This window comes from Excalfactoria chinensis, chromosome 12 (assembly GCF_039878825.1).
Source record: "Excalfactoria chinensis isolate bCotChi1 chromosome 12, bCotChi1.hap2, whole genome shotgun sequence".
NCBI classification, from domain to species: domain Eukaryota; kingdom Metazoa; phylum Chordata; class Aves; order Galliformes; family Phasianidae; genus Excalfactoria; species Excalfactoria chinensis.
The window spans coordinates 45,994-67,212 of NC_092836.1; the positions used below are offsets into that span (position 1 = coordinate 45,994).

At 41.1% G+C, this 21,219-nt stretch overlaps 1 protein-coding gene across 3 annotated transcripts in view; it reads left to right on the plus strand.

The window, feature by feature from the left end:
- The first annotated feature begins 1,098 nt into the window (after window positions 1–1,098).
- Window positions 1,099–21,219, plus strand: part of FGD5 (FYVE, RhoGEF and PH domain containing 5) — a 102,691-nt gene continuing 82,570 nt past the window's right edge. For all 3 annotated transcript variants that reach the window (XM_072347652.1, XM_072347653.1, XM_072347654.1), the window contains exons 1-2: window positions 1,099–1,274; window positions 11,959–14,830. In XM_072347652.1, the coding sequence (XP_072203753.1) occupies window positions 1,262–1,274; window positions 11,959–14,830 (2,885 nt within the window). In that variant the 5' untranslated portion in view covers window positions 1,099–1,261. The remainder of the gene's footprint in view (window positions 1,275–11,958; window positions 14,831–21,219) is intronic.

The window sequence follows — 21,219 nt, forward strand, 5'->3', positions numbered from 1 at the left end:
CACATGTAGGGGAATGGTTCTTCCCTGAGAAAGGAAGAAAACTCTAGTTTTCCTGGGTTTTCTCTACCAAGGGAGGGAAATTTGGGATGTTGTACTTTCTTGTGTGAGCAATTACAGCACCAGTAGGAAGGGTAGCAGGGCTATACCAAGCCCTTATTGAGAGCAGAAGAGCAATCCAACCTTTTTGGGGGGTTACCACTGCTTACCAGGGAGAAGTGCCCAGGCGCAGCACGACTGTTAACTTCACTGAGCCGGAAGCTGTTTTATGGGATAGGGGAAAAAGATAACCGCCTGATGCCGTCTGAAACTGCTCTGGTGAGTGACGGACAATGGCTCCGCTGCTCCTTCAGTGGCAGGTGCTGCCGGCTCTGCAGGGGTGCTCTTCAACCCGGATAAAACCTCCGCGCCAAGGCCGGATTGGGTAATTTGGGGGCGGCTTCTCCGAGCCTTCTTCCCCCGGTTTTCCGAGGCGGGGACAGTCCTGTCCCATGGGGAACCGAGGGAGGGGAATGGGGGAGTCAGAGGGAAAGGAAAAACAGATGGGAGGGAAAAGCTGACGAAGGGAGGGGGGAGGGGGGAAAAGGAGGGATGGATGGATGGATGGATGGATGGATGGATGGATGGATGGATGGATGGATGGATGGATGGATGGATGGATGGATGGATGCTAATGGAGAGAGGGAAGGGGGGAGATGGGAGGGTGAGAAGTAAGGGGGGAAGAAAAGGAAGGAGAGTGAAAGAGAGGAGGGAAAATGGACGAAGGGGTGTACAAAGAAGGACTGAGGGAAATGGAAAGGGGTGGGGAACACCAATTTGAGGAGATGGTAGGGCAAAAGAAGGGGGTACAAGAGAAGAGGACAACCCGCTGCGTCTTTAAATTTCTGCGCCCTTCGGCATCAGCTCCGCGTTTCTTGCCCCCGCCCGCACCCCGCGTAATTCAGGGGCTCGTCCCGCCGCAGCGGATGGCCCTGCCTGGCCTACCCCCACGCGCTGCCTGCCGTGCGGGGCGCCGGCGCCGGCCGCCGCCCCTGGAAGGGCCGCGCGCGGGGCAGGGCGGAGGCGCGCCGCGGCGCTGACCGCCCCCGAGCCGGCAGTCCTGCCTGCCCAGCCCGCCGCGCCGGGTCCAGCTGCCCCGCCCGCGCTCCCATGCCCCCAGAGGGGCTCTAGCACCGGGCGCGTTCGCAAGGAGCGAGGGCGGTTGCGGCCCCGGGACCATGCTCTGAGCGCCCGGGGCAGCCAGCGAGGGAAGTTGAGGTGGAAGATGAACAACACCGGTAAGTGCGCGGCTCTTCAGGCACGGCTCTCCGTGTCCAGGCATCTTTTCCCTGGGGCCGGGCATCCTTCCTGGTACTGGGACCCTCCTTCCTTTGGGCTGTCACGGCCGGCTAGACGGAATTCTTCTGGGGCCCTGCCTCCGGGATGGCACCCCCCGGGCAGGCACCCTGCGTCCAGGGCCGGCCCTCCCCTTCCATGCTCTTCGGTGGGTGCTCCTCCGGTTACCCGCGAGACACGGCGCGCCCCGGGCCGCGGGTGCCCCCTCACCGGCTCCGCCAGAGCGGCCACGAGCCGTGAAGGGGCTGAGGGCTCGTGTGGGCTGCGCCTGCCAAGGGAAGTGGCGCTGCTAACCCGTTCTCCCTCGGACTCGCTCAGTTCTTCACAATGCCTCTAGGAAATTTTCTGCAGCTTTCCTTTGGAAATTGGATTTTGGGGAGGTATTGGTTGGTTGATTTCTTTATTTATTTATTTTCCGTTTGTTTGCTTGTTTTGGTGGATTTATTTTGGTACAGTTTTCTCTCTAAGGCAAGCCCAGTCCTTTCCTCTTTCCTCTTAATTTACCAGATCATTTCCCTGATGGAAACTGAGAAGGTGAGAAACAGGATCAGAAGGGAACAACTGCTAAATACAAGACCTTCAACAGGTCACCATTAAAAGAAATCGCTAGAAGACTGGGGCAAGCTTTAAATTCTCCAGTAACTGTTTCTGGTTTTCAGGGATGAGGCATGTGTGTAAAAAATCTTACAATCTGGGAAACCATTACTGCTAACTCTGGAACTTGTTAGAAAAATCTAACATTGCGTAGAGGTAAAGATGGAAAGAAATAGTCACTTTTGCTTTAATCCTAAATTGTTTCACCATGTTTCCTTGTTCCAGGGAGTGAATATTTCTGGGCACTTCACTTGCATAGATATAACCTAAGGTCCAGAGATATCACTGCTAGGTGCTTTACCTTACCACTGTTGTGTGTTGGGAAGCTGTGAATCATTGTTTGCCAAAGCACAGGAATACAGTACTAGAAAGGATCGTTTAAGCTCAAATTGAGTCCTTTGCAGTTGTACCAGTATGTCATACTGCTGCTCTGAGTTTATATAGAAAGACTCTTGCTCCCCTTTGAGTGGGGAGTGGGACACCCTCCCACCTGAAAGGTGGTGACTTTTCTGTTCTGTTTCCTGATCCTGTCTGGACTGAACTCATCCCAGGAAGATGAACTCATCTGACAGTTAAGCAAGACAGCCAGAATCATTTTAGCTGTGGTGCTCTGACTGCTCTTTCTCCATCTCTCTGTTATATTAAAAAAGCAGCTCTCATCTTGACTGATCTCAGTGGGCGCACAATGCAAGGAATATCAGATTGTTCAGTTGTAAACTGAAATTTTATTAGCAGTTTTCTTTCTTCAGAGCATAGGGCTGAACGTTGTTACCTTCATTACTAAAAGCAGTATCCATTGTTACAGATCACAAGGTCACATTATCATTGTATCATTGTATCAAATTATGTCTTCAGTCATTTTAGGTAGCTTTCCTGCTATTCCTTCAGGAAGCTGAGAACCTCTTATTCTGCCCAGTCCTAGTTTCCTAACCAGATTCATGGCCATTTATTCTTGGGATTACATTGTCCCTTTCCTTAAAATAGTTCTTTTCCTCCTCTGGTGTTTACCTCCAGGTTGTATTTATAGAGAGTGTTCATATCCCTTCTCAGCCTTTGTTTTGTGCATTCACACAATGCAAGGAATGTCTCTCCCATCAGTGCAAAGCAGAACTTCCTACTGAATCTGAAGTGTTTATTAACTGGCAGAACTCAGGGATCGGTGCTGGTGAGCTCTGTATTATAGTAGCACGGAACACAGAGTAAGCAGAGTCATACATGAGGGCATATAAGGCAGCTTTGATCTCGCAGAAGTTGAAATAAAAGCGAACAGAAAACAGGAAGGGAGGCATGGATTATCCTCAGAGATGCAAAACTGATATGAAAAGAAAGATGAAGCAATCCAGCAAGGTCACAGGAAATCTGTGGTAAGAGACAAGAGGCAAGAGACAGACCCCCATCTCACAGCCTTGCCTACAGAACCTTCCAGGCTCTTGGTACCAATTTGTTTCCTAGGTGCTGAATAGATGCTGCCCAAAGGAAGAAGGTTCAGATGTTTGACTTGAGATTGTTCAGAGGCATAAGCAGTCTAGATATTCTTTCAGCTGCTACTGAAACTGCTATAGGAAAAACTGCTATAGGAAAAACTGCTATAGGAAAAACTGCTATATGTACCTGTAGAAAAAATCTTAACTTCTTCTGTTCTCAGGAAGCAGTATATAAAACAAGTGAATATAAGCTGTCTGCTGTAGTATAAGCTTCATACCGTGAAATCACAGTCATCTGGAAACATAATTAATGCTTACACTAAAGAGAAAGATATGCTAGTATCTTAGAATCAAAATAATGTGAATGTCATATACATGTGGGGTTTTTCACAGACAGCACTCACATCCTAAGACCTGTGCATACAGTCTACTTAGAGACAGTGAAAATGCTGGAGAATTTGTGAATTTGAAGGATTGAGAAATTTGGTGCTGAAATTCATCCTTTTCTGATTATATTGTCTTTATCTTTTTCCCTTTCCCCAGTAGTTTCTATGTGTGATGTTATGCTACTGTATTGTATTTACAGATGGCTGTGATAAATTGTATGATAAGAAAAAATTTGTAAACTATTGACCTGACAGTTCAGTCATAATGTATCGATCTAATCTGACCTGACAGTTCAGTCATAATGTATTGATCTAATCATAGAGAATGGATTCCAATAACTGTATAGTACAGCATTTTATTTCTGATGGGTGAAATGTGTTCTGACAGGCCAGTTGTTAGTATTTCAGTTAGGATTTGTAAGGAGACAAAATTCACATGGGATGGTTGTTACTGACTATGAGTCAGACTCCACGCTAGTGAAACCTTGATGTGTGCAGATCACAAATTTGAAGGATGTACAGACAAACACTGATAAAACACAGATGTCTTGCAAAAGTGCCAGAACTATGAAGAAGCTGAAATCCCAGTTTAATAAATGAATGAGGCATTTAGGAGCCCTTGACCTGCTGGCTTTGAACAGGACATAAGACCTGAAATACCTGAAGTCCCAATACTCAAAAAATGGAGCTGTTTAGCTCAAGTCAAAGTGAGAGTGGAAGCCTAAATATTGACTGAGGTCCTATTTGAAAGGGAGACTTGCACTCCTCCCTTGTTAGAAAATCCAAGTCTAAATATTTTTTCCATTTCAAGTGTCTCCCTTGCAACCGTTTTCATTTCTTATGTAACTGTTGTCATTTTAAACCTTTTATTTTCCTCTGACTGTGAGAAATAAATGATGGATTCACATGCTATAAAACAAAGAGAAATATTTTTGCAGTGAAATCTCAGTTATTTACAATACATCCTGAGGTTCTACCAGTGACAACACTGATGTTTTATGATTTGGACCCCTCTAAGGGATTATACTTTCCTTTTAAATCATGCTATTTCATCTATTTCATCTCCAAGATACTGAGGCAGATTACACAGCTTATACTGGGTACTTCACACAATTCGGAATGACATTAAAATGGCTTATCGGCAGTTTAAACACATCCTCTCTGTCTGATTCAAACAGAATTGTAATTACAGGTTGGAACATACAGCTTCCTGTATAGAAATGGAAGAGACACTATGCTTGTCTTGACTTACAGTTCTGACAGAGTTACTGTGGTGGTTCATGCCCATGTTTTTCCCAGGTCCAAAGCCAGCTCCTCATCTGCAAAGAAGAGCTGTTGGTTTCACTTACAGTGAAACTCCATTTGTTATTTTGATTAATTTATTTTCAGAACAATTCCTTCTCTAAGGAGTAGGGACCATGGTGAATACATAAAACGATGCATTAGTCAAACTGAAATAGACACAGGTAAATAATTTCTTCTCTGTCTTGCTTTGCAAGAACATGGTTTTGTTTCAGTAGCTGACATATAGAAAATTCTGCCTATGGCTGTACAGACCAGTTTTGTTTTCTTTATCTCCTGGATTTGTGTAGTGCTTGGTGCATGTGGCTTTTGTACATAGTATGAGCTCTTATTAATGCCATTCTCTGATGTGAGAGACTGAATATGATGGCAGCTGGTATAAGCTAGGTTTTTTCTTTGTTGTTTCATACCATTGTCTGGTGCACAAAGTAGAGGTGCTACCATGAAAGAACTTGTATTTTTTCTGATCCAAATCAATTTTTTATGTCTATAATAGTGCTTTGGCAAGTAACTTGTAAATGAATTCCTGTATTTACTGCTACTCCTAGGTTTGCATATTCTCATTTCCTCAGTAGTGGGACTTCTAGTGAGGAATTTGATCCTCATCACTGGAAGAAGTTACAGACTCGACAAAGGCAACTGAGTTGATGTAAAGACAAACATCAATGCCTGCATTGTATTTTTAGTAGCATACTCAGATTTTAGAGAGAAGCATTTCTGTAACAAGAATACAGTCTGGATTATTTTGACTGAAGAATGACTATCAGGCAGTTACGAATCTCTGCAGTACTTATCTCTGTATCATTATCAAATGGTGGTGTGTAAAATGCAGGAGCAGGAATGGGCTGATACTGTTCAATATTTTCATAGTAGGAATGGAAATAGAACAGTATCAGATGATGAAGTTTATGATGCAAAGGTTGGTAAAGGGTAATTAACAATGTAGGCAGAGTGGTTGTATAAACAGATCAAGATCATTAATTTGGATCTGTTCAAACAAATTACACTTAACGCATATTATAAAGCAATCAGTTTAGTGACAACAAACAGGAAAAACAATAGCCTTGGGAGCAATTGACGGGTCATAATGGACAAGCAAGTCAACCTGATACATTAATAAGCTAACAGAGAACAGTGGGAACAAAGTCCAAGAAAGTACTGAAACGTGAAGCTATCTGTACCCACTCTGGAATTCTTTCCACAGATCTGCGTTGTTTATTTTGTAGGGGCTGCTGGAAAATTAGAAAATGTTCAGAAAAAAAAACAACCCGAAAGACTTAATGAAAAGAGAAATTATCCAAATGTGAAGATTTAATATGTTCATCTGTTCAGTTTACCAGAAATAAAATTGTTTGGATACATGTAGGAAACTATATATTTTCCCTAGAGAAATACTGAATAGGAGTCTTCAACTCAGTGGAGGAAACAACAATAATTGCTGGAGATAGAAGCTGGAGATAGGAGCCAGAAAGCACTAATGGGGTAATAAGGGCTTTATCTTAAATATATCCTATTCATTATGGGAATCAGATGAGAAGGATAGGAAGGTATGTAATATTCCATTTCTCTTCAGACTAAAGCTTTCTGGAAGACTATTTTAACCTTTATTCTGATATAACTGAATGAAATTATAGATCCAAATAAGACTTTCCAATTGAATTGTTTGGATATCTCCATCTACCTCCTGTTTCTCAGGCACTTTCCATTTGTAGATTTGAAGGTCTTTGTGACAGGAGCAGTGAGAGTCAGGACTCGTGTTGCACTGGCTTCCACTGGAATTCTAGTTTTGGTGCTGTCTACTGCACACTATTGCAGTGTGGTCCATCTGCACAGTCACTTTCATCTAAACACATTTCTGCTTTCCTTTCTCAATATCTCTTCAATTTTGACATAAATCTGAACTGAATTAGTGATGGAGGAGTGAAGAAAGAATAGGTCTATACAAGTTTGTTGAAAAAAGCTAATTTTGGCAGCGTAAGAGATGCCTGAACTCAATTGTGATGCCATTCAAAGCTTGAACTGGTATATCTAAATGATGGAGTCCATTTATTGGGCTACTGTCCTAGACCACAGGCCTGGGACAAATCTGCAGTAGTTCCTGCAACTTAGCGTTTTAAGTCTACACCTCAAACAAGCTGCTTACTGGGGCAGGGGGTGTAGGTATATATGGTCCCTTATATGCCTAAATTAAATTGTAGGCTAATTCCTAAATCTAGCTTACATCAGAAAGTGGGTGATTGTAGTGTTTTAGGCAGTACTCCACCTCAGAGTGTCTATTGTTTCAAATAATCATTTGAACAGTGAAGGCTGTATGGGTTGGTTGCTATTCCAGAAGTGCAACGTTCACTGCTTAGAAACTCAAATGTGAAGAGGGACATGAGTGGAGAGTAGAGTAGTTTTATTTGGGCCATGTCAGGAACAAAAGCAAGCTGGAATGAAAGTTTGCCTGAAGGAGAGGAAGCCATCCTTGTCAGTACAAGGAAGCATTGAACAATAAGGGGAGGAGCAGGCTAAAGAAATTCCTATTCCCCAAGAGTTTCCTTGTAAGCAGAAGGTGGGTGTGTCTCCCTCCAATATAAAATGCATCCTAAAATAAACATGCACAATTATTTGTTAACATACACATTCCTTATGGTGCAGTGTTGTTTTTTTGCCCATTTAGAAGTTATAGCCAGGCCTTCTTAAATGGTTCAGACACCAGAGGAAGCAGAAATTGAACCAGAGCAAATCATTATGATAAAAGGTGCACAGAGATCCACTGTGCTTGACAGATTTGCTTTCTTTTCAGTAATTGTTATACAAGTGTTTTTAATAAACGCTTGTATACACACACACAAGCGCAAAATTGTTTAAGAAGCCTCCATCAAAGGCAAGGTCAACACATTGAGCAGCTAAGAAAAAGTGTCAGAGAAATCCGAAGGGGACAGTAGTTGGCACAGAGGAAAAAAGTAGGATACCACAATGCCCACTGTTACACTTTGAACAGGGTCCATTACAGTAACTTCTATTCCCTTTACAATGTTACTAAAGGTAGCATAAAGGTGGAAAAATTTAAGATTACTTGATTCTGCCAAAAAATTACCACTGGAGGGAAATTGGATAACTGAATTTAAGCTAGGTATATAGATACATAGATATATTGAGAGGATGTGCTCGTAGCTATTTTGCATAGAGAAAATGAGTTCATTGCATTATTTTATGTCAAGCTGGTTTATGAGCCAGTTGTTTCTCAGTGCACAGTCTTTTAATACAAGAAGTTTTAATAAGAACAAGGATGAGAATGAGCAGACTGCTCCAACCTTATCACATTCCAAGAAAAAAGTAGGTCCTACTTTTAGATAGACATTCCTGGGAAAAGCCAGATGCTAAAGAAAATGTTATAACACCTTCAAAGCCATGTTTCTTCCTTGGAGTTAGTCCTAAGAAATGCCTTGTTAGGGTGTGCAAGGTTTTAGTGCTGATTTCTTGTGAATACTCTGCTATAGCTGGTAAAATCTCACGCTGCCATCTGTTTATAACAAGAAAATTAGTTTAGGATATTCAGTCATTGCAGCAACTAACTTATAAAGGCCATGTGCAGACCTGGCTGGGGAGACAGAAGATACTCAAATCACCTTTCCTGTTTGTAACTGGTAAAAGTTTTCACTACTCTGCAGATTTGAGCTACTGCAGATTAAATTATGGTGCAACAACAGCAATGGTACTTCAGTAACAGTTAAGTGCTTGGTGCATCACATTTCTGTAGCGATCTGGAGAGGACGGTTAGCTACTCATTTGGTGATTTCAGTAAGATAGATGCCCTGCATCTCAAAGCAGCGGTAGGTACTGTGAAACAAGGGGACACGCTGCTGTACTGCAGGCTGGTGAATATGCTGTTCTTTCTCCCTCCCCCAGTAAGGCCACATGCCTCCTATCTCCGCAGGTCAACTTACATACTGATGTTTCTAGGATTCACGTCTTTGAGCAGCAGAAATGCAAGAAGTCTCATTTGTGAATCTGTTCACCAATTTTCTTTATTTATTTTTAATCCTATGTCATAGTCTGCAGGTTGGCTGTTGCTAGAGTAGCAAAGAAGGAACAGCAGGCCACCCTCTGCTTGTTGAGGGTCTACAGAAATCAACAGCTTTTTAGGATGCCTCCATTCCTGAAGGGGTCTTGTGCTAAAAAGGATGATTTCTGAAAGTACGTACACAGCTATGGGTGTAATCACTACCTGGAACTAGAAAAATTGGCTTGGCTATTCTCAGAAGTTAATTGATGGTGTGAAGTTATTTCTTTCCAGATTAAAACTATGACAACATCTATTTCTTGAGTCCAAACTGACTGATCAACACACAGGTCATAGATGTTCATGACAAGCTGAATAGGGTGTTGAAAGTGAAGATAGAAGTAACAAAAGCACAGCTGCCTCCTTTTGTGCTCAGTTCAACCTGCGTGTTGCTTGTTCTGTCTCCAAGGTTCTTAGCATATACTGGACACTAGAAAATATAAATGTTCCAGCAAATTTCAGCAAAGACATCTTGCACTGCTATTTTACCTAATTCCTACATATCAGTTACCTTAGCAGTATTCAAAAACTCTCTGTAAATTCCATAACTCCTCCAAAACCACAGAATCACAGAATCACAGAATTGTAGGGGTTGGAAGGGACCTCCAGAGCTCATCGAGTCCAACCCCCCTGCCAAAGCAGGCTCCCTAAAACACGTTGCACAGGTAGGCGTCCAGGCAGGTCTTGAATATCTCCAGAGAAGGAGACTCCACCACCTCCCTGGGCAGCCTGTTCCAGTGCTCCGTCACCCTCACTGTAAAGAAGTTCTTGCGCACATTCGTGCGGAACTTCCTATGCTGAAGTTATAGGAAGGTATATTATATAAAACCAAGGTATATTTAATGAGTGCACAGTATGCTGTAAAATCATTTTCTCCTATGCTGTGAAAAAATAGCTTTTTTTTTCTTTTTTTTCTAATACTCAAGTGCATAACAAAATCAAATTTCTCAGTTGTTTAGCATGCAGCACCTGTGCTTTCATAGTATCATAGTATTGTGCGAGTTGGAAGGGACCTTAGAGATCATCGAGTCCAACTCCCAGGATTCGAGCCCTCTGTGTAGCAGAGCAGCACTTCTACCCCTTGCTCCACAAGGGGGATTTGAACCCAGGCCCTCTGGTGTTGCAAGTGGCAATTCTACCGCTGCGCCACCGGGGCACACAGTGCAATTTAACTAGCCAGTATCTTTTAAACTTACTCCTGGTACTTTACTGTTACATTATGGGGTGCTGAATGACCTTCCTCCAGCCACACTGATGTTCTCCACTCTTCTCTTACTTCATTCCTGGAGATCTTTCCCCTCAGTGGGAGAGTTCCCAGCCAAGAGCGAATGTGAAGAGCTGCCTGATGAAACTGGTTGCAGTTCAACCACCAACACGAGTTTTATTTACCTTGTAGAAAAAGCAGCATACTTGAAAATGACAACATCTTGTGCTTTATCTAGTAAGCAAATGTTTGTATACAAGACTAGAATGCTCTGGAAACATGCTACTAGTCAAAATAAATGACAAATTATATTATTTCTGTATGCAGTCTTCTAGATAGCACTAGTTAACCAGCTTCATAATTTGTATGGCTGTATGTTTAGTAGCAGTGCTACTATTAGTTCTGTGTTTGTGTTTAGCACAGATGAACCTAGATCAGATACATTCTCATATGCAGAATAATTCTAACAGTTCATGTGATGAGGTGTCTGATGAGAGCAGACTTCTCATTCCTTCTGGGCTGATCTGAGATCATTAGCTCAGTTTTAACTGAAGTCCGTTTTGTGTCTCATCATTCTAGAAAGACTGTTTTCAGAGTAAACCAGAATACCAAACTGTGAATATTGTTGTGAGTTTTGGATGAAATTTCAGCAAGTTTAGAAAGCTCAAGGGAAAAAAATAAAATAAAATAAAATAAAAAAAAATTAGATCTGCCAAGATCTAATCAAACATCCACATGGGCCACATCCCAAATGCCATCTTTTGAGTTGAGATCCTGCCCCCTTATTCTTTATATATAGGACTTGACGATTTTTCACAAAGAATTGTCCATCTGTCTCATGGCAAATTGTCTCTTGTCCTGTTCCTATTAATGGAGATCTTCCCTCTCTCCACCACTGTGTTAATTAAAATAATAAAAAAATTAGAGATTTCTGGTTGATTATTCATGTAATTACCAACCAATGGCTGGGAAATATTAGCAAGAATAAAACCCTTCTCTGTATTAGCATTTGTAATCATTTGGTATTTTGGCTTCTTCACACTGCATATTTCATCTCATCTAAAATCTCATAGTTGAGAATTCTTATCATTGCCTATTTATGCACCTTTTCAGCATTTCATTTAGTTATGTAAAGAATATTAATTTCAGGGCCAAGGCAGCTGGAAATTATTGTGACTACAGTGTCCATATATGACTTTTAAGTTTTTCTTAAAAACAGTGAGGGAAAGCTAGCTTATTGTCAGTCTTCACAGAATCAAAAAATCATAGGGCTTGGAATAGACCTCTAGAGATCATCTAGTCCAACTCTTTTGCTAAAACAGGTTTCCTAGAACAAGTTGCACAGGAAGGTGTCCATGCTACCCATCTTATGTGATATATCTTTGGCTCTGCAGCTCTACACCTTTTTCTTTGCAGCTACGCTTTTGTTCCATTTCAGTTATGACCTTAAACCACATTCCTTGGAATAACTACAGTGCCACATGGAAGCAAAGTACATATGCTACACTCTACTGCAGAGTTCTCTTTTCAGAGACACATCTTTTATTGGCCAGACTTGTTGCTCTTTAGAAGTAACTGGTATAAGCTAAAACTCTACTGTAAAATATGCTCTAGTAGCTTTAATAAGAAACCAAGATGACTAATATGACTTTTCTCTCTTTTCTCCAGAAATCACAAAGCCACCACTAGCACCGAAACCAAAAATCATTGGTCATCTTTCTCCAGTAACAGTCTCCAAATTTTCTCCTTCACTGCCAAGGTCTGATATTCTTCATAACACAAATTCTATGTCTAGGGGTCCCAAACCACCTATTGCTCCCAAGCCAAAACTCTCTGCTGACACAGAGAGCAGATCCAGTGTTAATACCAACAATTTAAATACATGCTCAAACTGTAAACTGCTCTGTCTTGATGGAGTGTTATATGATGGAAATCAATGCAGTGCTGAGTGCCCAGAATCTGAGGCAGATCATGAGAACATTGTACTTCCTGAAACTCAGCTGACCAATGAAGACTGCAATGACTTGGAACACAAGCATGATCAGAGCCTAGATTCTTTTGCAGAGAATGAAGTCTTGGAAATTCCAGAAGAGGCAGAGAAGAAAGAAGAAAACAGTCCTAATTATGAGAGCACTGACAGTCAAGAAATTGAGCACTTTTCAGATATTGTTGAACCAATAAAACCAGATTGTGTATCATCAATGAGAGACCATGGTGAATCTGAAGCATTTTGTGAAGAGTCCTCCAATGCCACTGGTGGAAATAATGACATATCTAAGAATGTAGATGAAGATGAGGATGTTGCAGGTGTTTGTAGTCAAACCAAAAGCAATCTCAGACTGGTTAAGAACAGTGATGATATCAAGACTGGTGGTGATAACATTTTGAATAAAGATGAGGGCAATGTCTGTGAAGATATCATTCTAATGCCACTAACTGCAGCTGAATTAATCCTAAGTTTGGAGAATTCAGGGGAGGAGGAGCTGCCTGAGATTCTAAGAAAGGGAGATAGATGTCCAGCATATTATGGTGATCACAGTGTGTATGCAGAGCTTAACTTGAACATGGGAGAGGAGTTAGAAAATGATAACTGTACAAGTCCTGACATGCTGTCTGGTGAAGCCAGTGAGAAAACAGTTTTGTGCTTAGAATTGCCTGAAGGTGAACCCAATGCTGAAAATGGTCTGGAAGATTCCATTCATCAAGCAGAAGCTGAAGAGGAGGAAACAGACACAGGCAAGCACAATAATACAAACACAGGAAATGCCAGTGATGACTACCAGATCACTGACCTGAGAGGTGAGGAGACATCAGAGGTAGCCTGTGAAGCAAGCAAAAATGCTGGAAAAGGAGAGGAAGAAACTGTGAACACAGAAAGTATTGATGACAGGTGTCAAATTACTCCTTTTGAGAATGAGGATGGTGAGGAAGTACCCACAAATCTGCAAATGGAAGAGACCTGTCCAGAAGAAGATGGTCAGATCTCTGATAACCTCCTTAGTGGTCCAGGGATGGAGCCAAAGCTAGAAGATATGTCTGCTGAAGAACATAATGAAAGAATTGCAGAAATCTCTAAGTCAGATCAGTTGCAACTTGAAGGAAATGAAGTAGAAACAGACAGTCTCAGCGAAAGTGTCCTAAGTCCAACTCAACTAGTCCCATGTAAGGAAGAGATAGAAGTCTGTGAGCATGGTGAAATGAATGTAAAACATGGGACCAAAAATGTCGTGCATGAAAATCTAGCACTCCCTGAAGTAGTTATTGTGCCTGAAGAATCAGAGAGAAGAGAAACTGGCAGTGATTCCCTAGATGACCCTTATGTGCTTCCTGCAGAAAACAAATTCGCTCATAAAGGGCAGACTGATTCAAGAGCTGATCACAGTAGAAAGGATGAATTGAGCATGGATGGTGAAAACAACTTACTGCCCGTTGATCGTAAAAGCATTGTCACTAGAACACGATCGCACTCTGGGAAAATGCCAGGCTACGTGCCAGAAACAGTTCCAGAAGAAGGTGGTCCTGAAACTGATTTGCCACCTTCCTGCAACAGTTCTGGGACTGAAAACTTAAGCAGTAATTCATTTTCAAAGGAAGAAAAAACAATGGAAGACAAGAAGGCATTACCATCCAAGCCAAGACGCTTTATTTTATATCCTCGGTCTTATTCTGTTGAAGGGAGTGAGATACCTGTCTCCATTTACAAAGAGGGTGATGGCTGTGTACTCAGCGATATTAGAATGAAAAAGACAGAAGACAACTTATCTTTACCTTGCGTCAATGGTTCCTCACATATCTTTTCACAGGGAAATCTTTCATCAGGTGCTGTATCTACTCCATCTTCAGTTGTTGATATACCACCTCCTTTTGAACTTGCCTACATCACCAAAAAGCCAATTACTAAAAGTTCCCCTTCACTTTTGATAGAGAGTGAGTCACCTGATAAGTATTCCAAGAAAAAGAAATCTTCCTTTAAGAGATTTCTCACTCTAAAATTTAAGAAGAAAACTGAAAATAAAATCCATGTAGATGTTAATGTTTCCTCTTCAAGGTCTTCATCAGAGTCCAGTTATCATGGGCCTCCAAGGCTAATGGAGCTGGACAGGACTCTAAGTAGCTCACCTCAGCTGAAGTCACATGTGGGGAAGCTCCGTGCATCTGAGTCTCCCTCAACTGTTCTTTTCTATAAGGATGGTAAGAGAAAAGCAACACCCAAGTCCTTCAGCAGGAGCGTATCACGGGTGGAATCCTTTGAGGACCGGTCCAGACCTCCTTTCATGCCACTCCCATTAACAAAGCCTAGATCAATTTCTTTTCCCAATGCTGACACTTCTGAGTATGAAAACATTCCAGCTATGAGCTCTGACTATGAAAATATACAAATTCCTCCTCGAAGATCCACCAGAGCAGGAACTTTCACTGAGTTTTTTGAAGATCCCAGCAGGGCCTTATCTGCTGCTAATGAGACTGATGGCTATGTGGATATGAGCAGCTTCACTGGCTTTGAGAACAAGCAGCAAACCATGGACCAGGAAACAGAAAGGTACTGTAATAAATTATTATGTAAGACCTACTAGTCTTGGCCAAAGAAGCAAAGTGTCTCTTGCTGTAGGCAGATCCTCCATGTTGCTTGCCTCATATTCCTCACAGAAAATGTTGAAAAGCAATATTGGAAGAGAACAAAATAAACCTCTATCAGAGGAAAAAACAGACATCAAATTAACTGTATTCTTTGTAATTGCAAGCTAAGAATGTCAGTAAGTCTAAATCCTATTGTTTATAACTATAAGCCAAAGAACTTTTTAAGATATGTGGTATGTCCAATGAATTTACTTTCTGTGGCTTTCTTGGGTGTGAGAGGGTGAGGGTGAAGCATGCTTTGTTCTTTAGTAAGAAAAAGTTCTGACTGCTTAACAAAATGGAAAAAAAGTGCATATTTGCCTGAAGGGATCTTGCATCATATCTTGCATCATTTTATTCTTCAAAGCAACAATATATATGTGATTTTATTTTTTAATTCATCTGTCAAGGTGCATCAGTTGAGTATAGACCAGAAAATCCCAAACCATGAAAAAATTAGGCTATACAATTAATTTTATAAGTTGCCTTAAAGCCTGTCACTATGGACATCTGATAGAGTTGTTCAGATTTCTGAACAAATTAAATAACTCTTTTTAAAATCATGTGCATTGCTAGCATGAATAACAGTCTCTCATTCCCATGCCATTAGTTTATTTGCAAACAAGAAAATGCTTCAAAACTAATTCTTTTCATAGTTACAGAGGGGTAATGCACTCAAGACTGTTGAGTTAATATTCTGTCATTATGTTTCTATTGTCAGATTATAGCATATAATCATCAGAGCTCAGAGATGTAAATAAGAATGCTATTTTCCATTAAGTTCATGATAACAGGTAGAAAACAAGGTGCAAAGCAAATGAATGAAAGGCAAAGACTTGAATGCAGTCACATTTTGTTTGTATGTGTGATGAAGATAAAGATCTTTAAAGATATTTCAGGCTTGAGGAGTGAAAGAACTGTCTTTAAAATGTCTAAATCAGAGTCTTGCAGTCTGTTTCAAAGTCAAGAATGATGTACTGCACTTTGTCTTTTTGTGAGGCAAGAATTGGAGGAAGGGAGGAGTAAATGTGCCTGAAAGTGGGGCGTTTGGGATGCAGACCTGTGGTTTAGCTCTTTAGAGATGTGAGTTGCCTCCAGTGCTGGCAATGCCAGTGGTGCTGACCCTGTGAACATGAAGTACAGAGCAGCTTCACAACACACCACCACATCCCTACAGTGGATGCCTGGCAGAAGCTGCTTAAGCAGGGTCTGACAGCCCATCAGTCACACTCGTTTAAAGGTTTGTATTGAGCCCAGCTCACTAATTTTTGTCTTGGAAAAACTGGCCAGTTCTTTGTGTCCATGAAACACCGCCCATTTTGGGTAGTTCTTGTAGAACCAAGTTAAAAATATTAAAACTACGCAAATTGCTGTGATTTGAGTCCATTTATGAACTTCCTGTGGAAGCCTGTTGTTTCAAGGGGAGAGCCAATCCAAACTGGTTCAGGAAGTCTTGAGGTCAAGGCGTTTCAGGCTGCTGCTCGTTGTGTGAGCAGTTTTTTCTGTCACAGAAGAAATGAAGGCTATATTCTTCTGAACAACACCTTTATCGAGATAACAGGAGTGAAGGGGAGGAGCAGCAGGCAGACAGCAATATTTTTATATTGCTCATGAGACAGCTACTGTTTGCTGTATTTGTCAGGATGTTTTGAACAAAAAAGATGCCTGTAAACATTTGTTGAAAAGCAAATGCATAATACCCATGCAGTAGTATAGTATACTTGGAGATACAGTGTATGGTCTGCTCTTTTAAGAGCAAAATAAATCACACAAGTACCTGTAGATGAATGAACACACACATTTATATATGATGAATGGGCATGTATGTTTTATTTCTTGTTAAAGTAGTCCTCCCAAAAATATCTCTCAGATGATTAATTCTAATATGATTACTTTTCAAACACAGTGTTACTGCAACCACACAGAGATAACAATAACTTCAAGCTCCAGCCTTCTCATATCCTGAGGATTGTTTGAGCCATTTGAGAGTACAAGTGTGTTGGACTAAACTCTTGTAATATGTGAGACTTGAGCCTGTAATCATCTGCTTGGTGCATTCACCTGCAGAATACTGATGTTTAGCATCTGCTGGTAACTGATGGAGTTGCTACATTTTTGATGAATGACCTGGAACAAAACTTTTATTATGTTTTAGAGAACAGAATGTGAAAGTACTATAAAAGATTGCAATAATCGAGGAACCTCCCCTAGTGCACTTGGCTGGGGAAGAGGGGATGGGAAGCCTACAAAAAATGACAGATGAGAAGACTGACTGCTTAATTTTATTTTAGTTCTTAATTTTTATTTATTTATTTATTTATTTACTGCTTAAAAGGAAAGACACTGTGTAGTCAGTTTAAACCACTGATTCCTGACTAGAACCAATCAAATTTATTGAGAAAGTCCAATAATGACACCGTGCAAAACAGATCTTAACATACAATTACCATTACAAGGATACAGTTGGCAATTTTGCTTCCCAGAGAGAAGTTATCATGTATCCCCAGAATTTAGCAATCTGGTATTAACAATTACAGTGATTAAGGTATATGACAATATAGATTTCTGAACGAGACATAAAAGTAGAATTTGACAAAATGCCTCTCATCTTTCCTCGGTCCACTTAAAATGAATCAGATTGCTTTCATTTGTTTTCAATAAGACATTTTCTAGCCTACTACACTTCTAGCCACTAAAAAGTGAAAAGTAACACAAACCAAGCCTTTAGGCTGAAAGGAAAACATAGCTGGGCATGTTATCCCATCTCTTGGATAATACACTCTGACTTGCTGGGCTGCCTTGCTCCGCAGGCAGCAGTTCTAAATCAAAACAGTCCCACAATGTAACTGGTTAGATTGTCATCAGATGAAAGTTCTTTAGGATTAAAATATTCTTGGAAATTTCTTAAGGGCTATCTTTGGTAATGTAACTCTGGACATTCAGAATATCAGCCATGTTTATGACTGTGTTAAAATCAGGGGGTTGGAAAAGAGAAGCCTCTGACACTCATTTCATGGTCTTCCACAGTGACACACTCCTTGCTTTTAAGAAAGTCCTTTATTAAGGGTTAGATATTGTCAGGAACAGAGTCTATACTTCGGAATTATCAAGTCTGAGTCTTAGCAGAAATGCTAAGATCTTCAAAATCCAGAGAGGAAAAAAGACAGAGAGAATAAAGGAATAAAAGGCAATTCCACAACTAAGCCTACTGTGATGCTGAGATCCCAGTGTTCTACATTATTACACTAAGGTTTGTGGTAATTCCTAATAACTCTATAGAATTGCAGACTCACGCCTGTAAGCTACTCTCAAGGCTCCGACTTTCTACTGCTCTTCAAGAGACACCTATCTGATGCCTCACAGCTTTAGTACAAAGATAGTCGCTGCCTCTGTTTCCTATTCCTCTGAAGATGAACTTCATTCCTAAAGGAAAAAGTTTCCTTTAGAAGAAAGCAAGGAAAACTATGTGGCTTATGCGTATCAAGTAAATGAGACTTATGAGTAAATGTGTAAAAGTGTGCCCCAGTGGCGCAGTGGTAGAAGTGCCGCTTGCAACACCGGAGGCCCGGATTTGAATCCCCCTTGTGGTGCAAATGGTAGAAGTGCTGCTCTGCTACACAGAAGGCTCGAATCCCAGGAGTTGGACTTGATGATCTCTAAGGTCCCTTCTGACTCGCACGATACTGTGATACTGTGAGACCTTTCCTTTAACTTGGACAGTTTGTATCAGGAATATACAAGTGCTTAGAAACTGCTAAAACAGCACTTGAAATGCAGTAGTGTTGGAGATGATGTTTCATGGGCCAGTAGCATCATGTACTTTGTAAGCAATGCTCTTTTCTATGTAGCCGTAGTCAGCCTCTTCTTGGGCTAGGCCTAGGCATGACCATGTTGCTGAAGACTGATTATAAAATGTATACCAGAATCAGATTACCATTACACAACAATAGAACTATTGTCTTCTGTATAAGTAGAAAAATTAAGCAGGTGGGCAGTCACTTCCCTCTCCAGTGGCTATTCAGCTGTGCCCTCTACTTTTACCACTGGATTCATCAATCTATGTTCTATGAAATTATACTACTGAAGTGATTATATCCACTCTGATCTCTGCAGGTCATCAGTCACTGGTTAGCTCCAAAACTGCACTCAGGTTGGTCTGCATAGAATCATAGAATGTCCTGGGTTGAAAAGGACTATAACGATTGTGTAGTTTCAACCCCCTTGCTATATGCAGGGTCACCAACCACCAGACCAGGCTGCTTCTAGGGATGGGGCATCCACAACCTCCTTGGGCAACCTGTTCCAGTGTGTCACCACCCTCGGAGTAGAAAAACTTCCTCCTAATATCTAACCTAAATTTCCTGTCTCAGTTTAAGACCATTCTCCTTTGTCCTATCACACTCATAAACTGCTGTTCTCCCTCCTGTTTATCTGCTCTTTTCATGTATTGGAAAGCCACAATGAGGTCTCTCTGCAGCCTTCTCCAAGCTAAACAAGCCCAGTTCCCTCAACCTTTCCTCATAGGAGTGGTGACTTCTCTTCCTAAAAATGGTCTAAATACCAATGCTACTCAAAAGATCATATGCTTCTAAGATTAAGGTGAAATTAAAACCATTAGAGTGAATTTTTTGCAATGCAGCAGAGGTTTTTAACCAACAAAACCAGAATGTTTTATCTTTGGCTCTCTCTTCTTCAAATGAGAAGCACATACATTTATATAAGATAAAATCATCAACTCTCAGAGAAGTACAGTATGGTATCTAAATACAGCATATGAAGGGAAGGTGAATGTGTAGAGATCATTATGCAATGGAAGATTTAGTATAAATATTCCATGTTTCAAAACAGCAATGGCCACGAAAGGACTTTTCCACATATTTTATTCCACATTTAGGAAACAAGACTCTAGACTAGACCTGAAGATGAGCAAGATAGGCTTTTAAGGCATCTGAACTTGAGCACAAAGTTAGGCCCTGAACAATGGATTCAACCTAGATTTCAGCTAATTGTATTGGGATAGACATTCCCATCTTTTCTTCTTTTTTGCTTTCCCTGAAAGACAAATCATAGCTACTTAGTCTACTCAGTTCCAAGTTTGTTTCTCCATAAACCCCAGTTCTGTGCCTACACTAAGCTAGCTAGCATTGAATTCTTCTGACTTTTATTAAGCAAAGAAGAAATACAGTGTTCATAAGCACTGTTTTTTTAGGAGAAACACAAATTGTTTTCAAAAACACATGTGCATAAACCTATATATAGATTTTCTTTGTTTCAGTGCGGAGCTTGTTCTGCACTCTGGATCTTGTATTACTATGAATTTCAAAATGTGCTAGAGCCCACATTCTTACAAAATACAGCCAGGGAAGCTAATGCAGAACATGCAAAGAACCTGTAAGGCTCCAAAGACCCCACAAACATTCCTTAAGCATGGAAGTATGGAGGTGGGAGTAAGTTCCATAATGGGAGAATCTCTGCTGCTCAAACACAGAGAACAGGAAACAGGAACTGAGCCTAAGGGAGAGACATCTTCACTTCTAATCTGATGAGCGTAATGGAAAATAAAGTCTCAGCAGCTTTTATCCATGTTCACACTCTGCAGCATAAACCTGAAAGTTTTTTAAATTGACTGCAGGACAAGGACTCCCAGTGCTATACTTCTGGCTGTGCATAGTCTATTGAAATTCTTGTCTATTGAAATTCTTGACAATAGGCACAGCTAGCTCTGACATGAGTCATGTATTTATTTCTGTTTACCTCAGAACTGTCTGAAGTACCACAGGGAATTAGAAGGTGGTAGTAGTTAATGCAGGATTTCCATCTTCTCAGAGACAGTGAACAGTCTGCAGGAGATAACACCTTGGTGCTCCATCTGGGCACAAGGCACACTTCACCTTCTACTGTGTTGGAGGGGTGGAGAATTGTCTTTCAAAGACAGCAAGAACAGAAAGTTCCTTGATGGCAGAGCTTTTCACACAAGCACCTTTGAAAAGTGTCTCTAGACTACTGGCAGTGTAATATTGTTAGTGAAGAAGGAGAAGTTTTAATACATGTCCGGCTTTAGGTGTCAAGCTTACAGTGGCAGCATGGCCCCTCTCCTGTTTCCTCTTATCATGGAGCTGTTTGTCTTGGTTTATGTTGGGGATACAGGTGTTGGGGGACAGGAAACCAGCATGGAACAGGAAACACAACTCTGCATTACATCTCACCATCATGCACCCAGGATGTGTTACAGCATACTGGATACAGTCTCAGCTTTGTTGATGAGGAATCACAGTCCCATATACCTATCAGGAAAGGGTCTCAAGCCTGAAT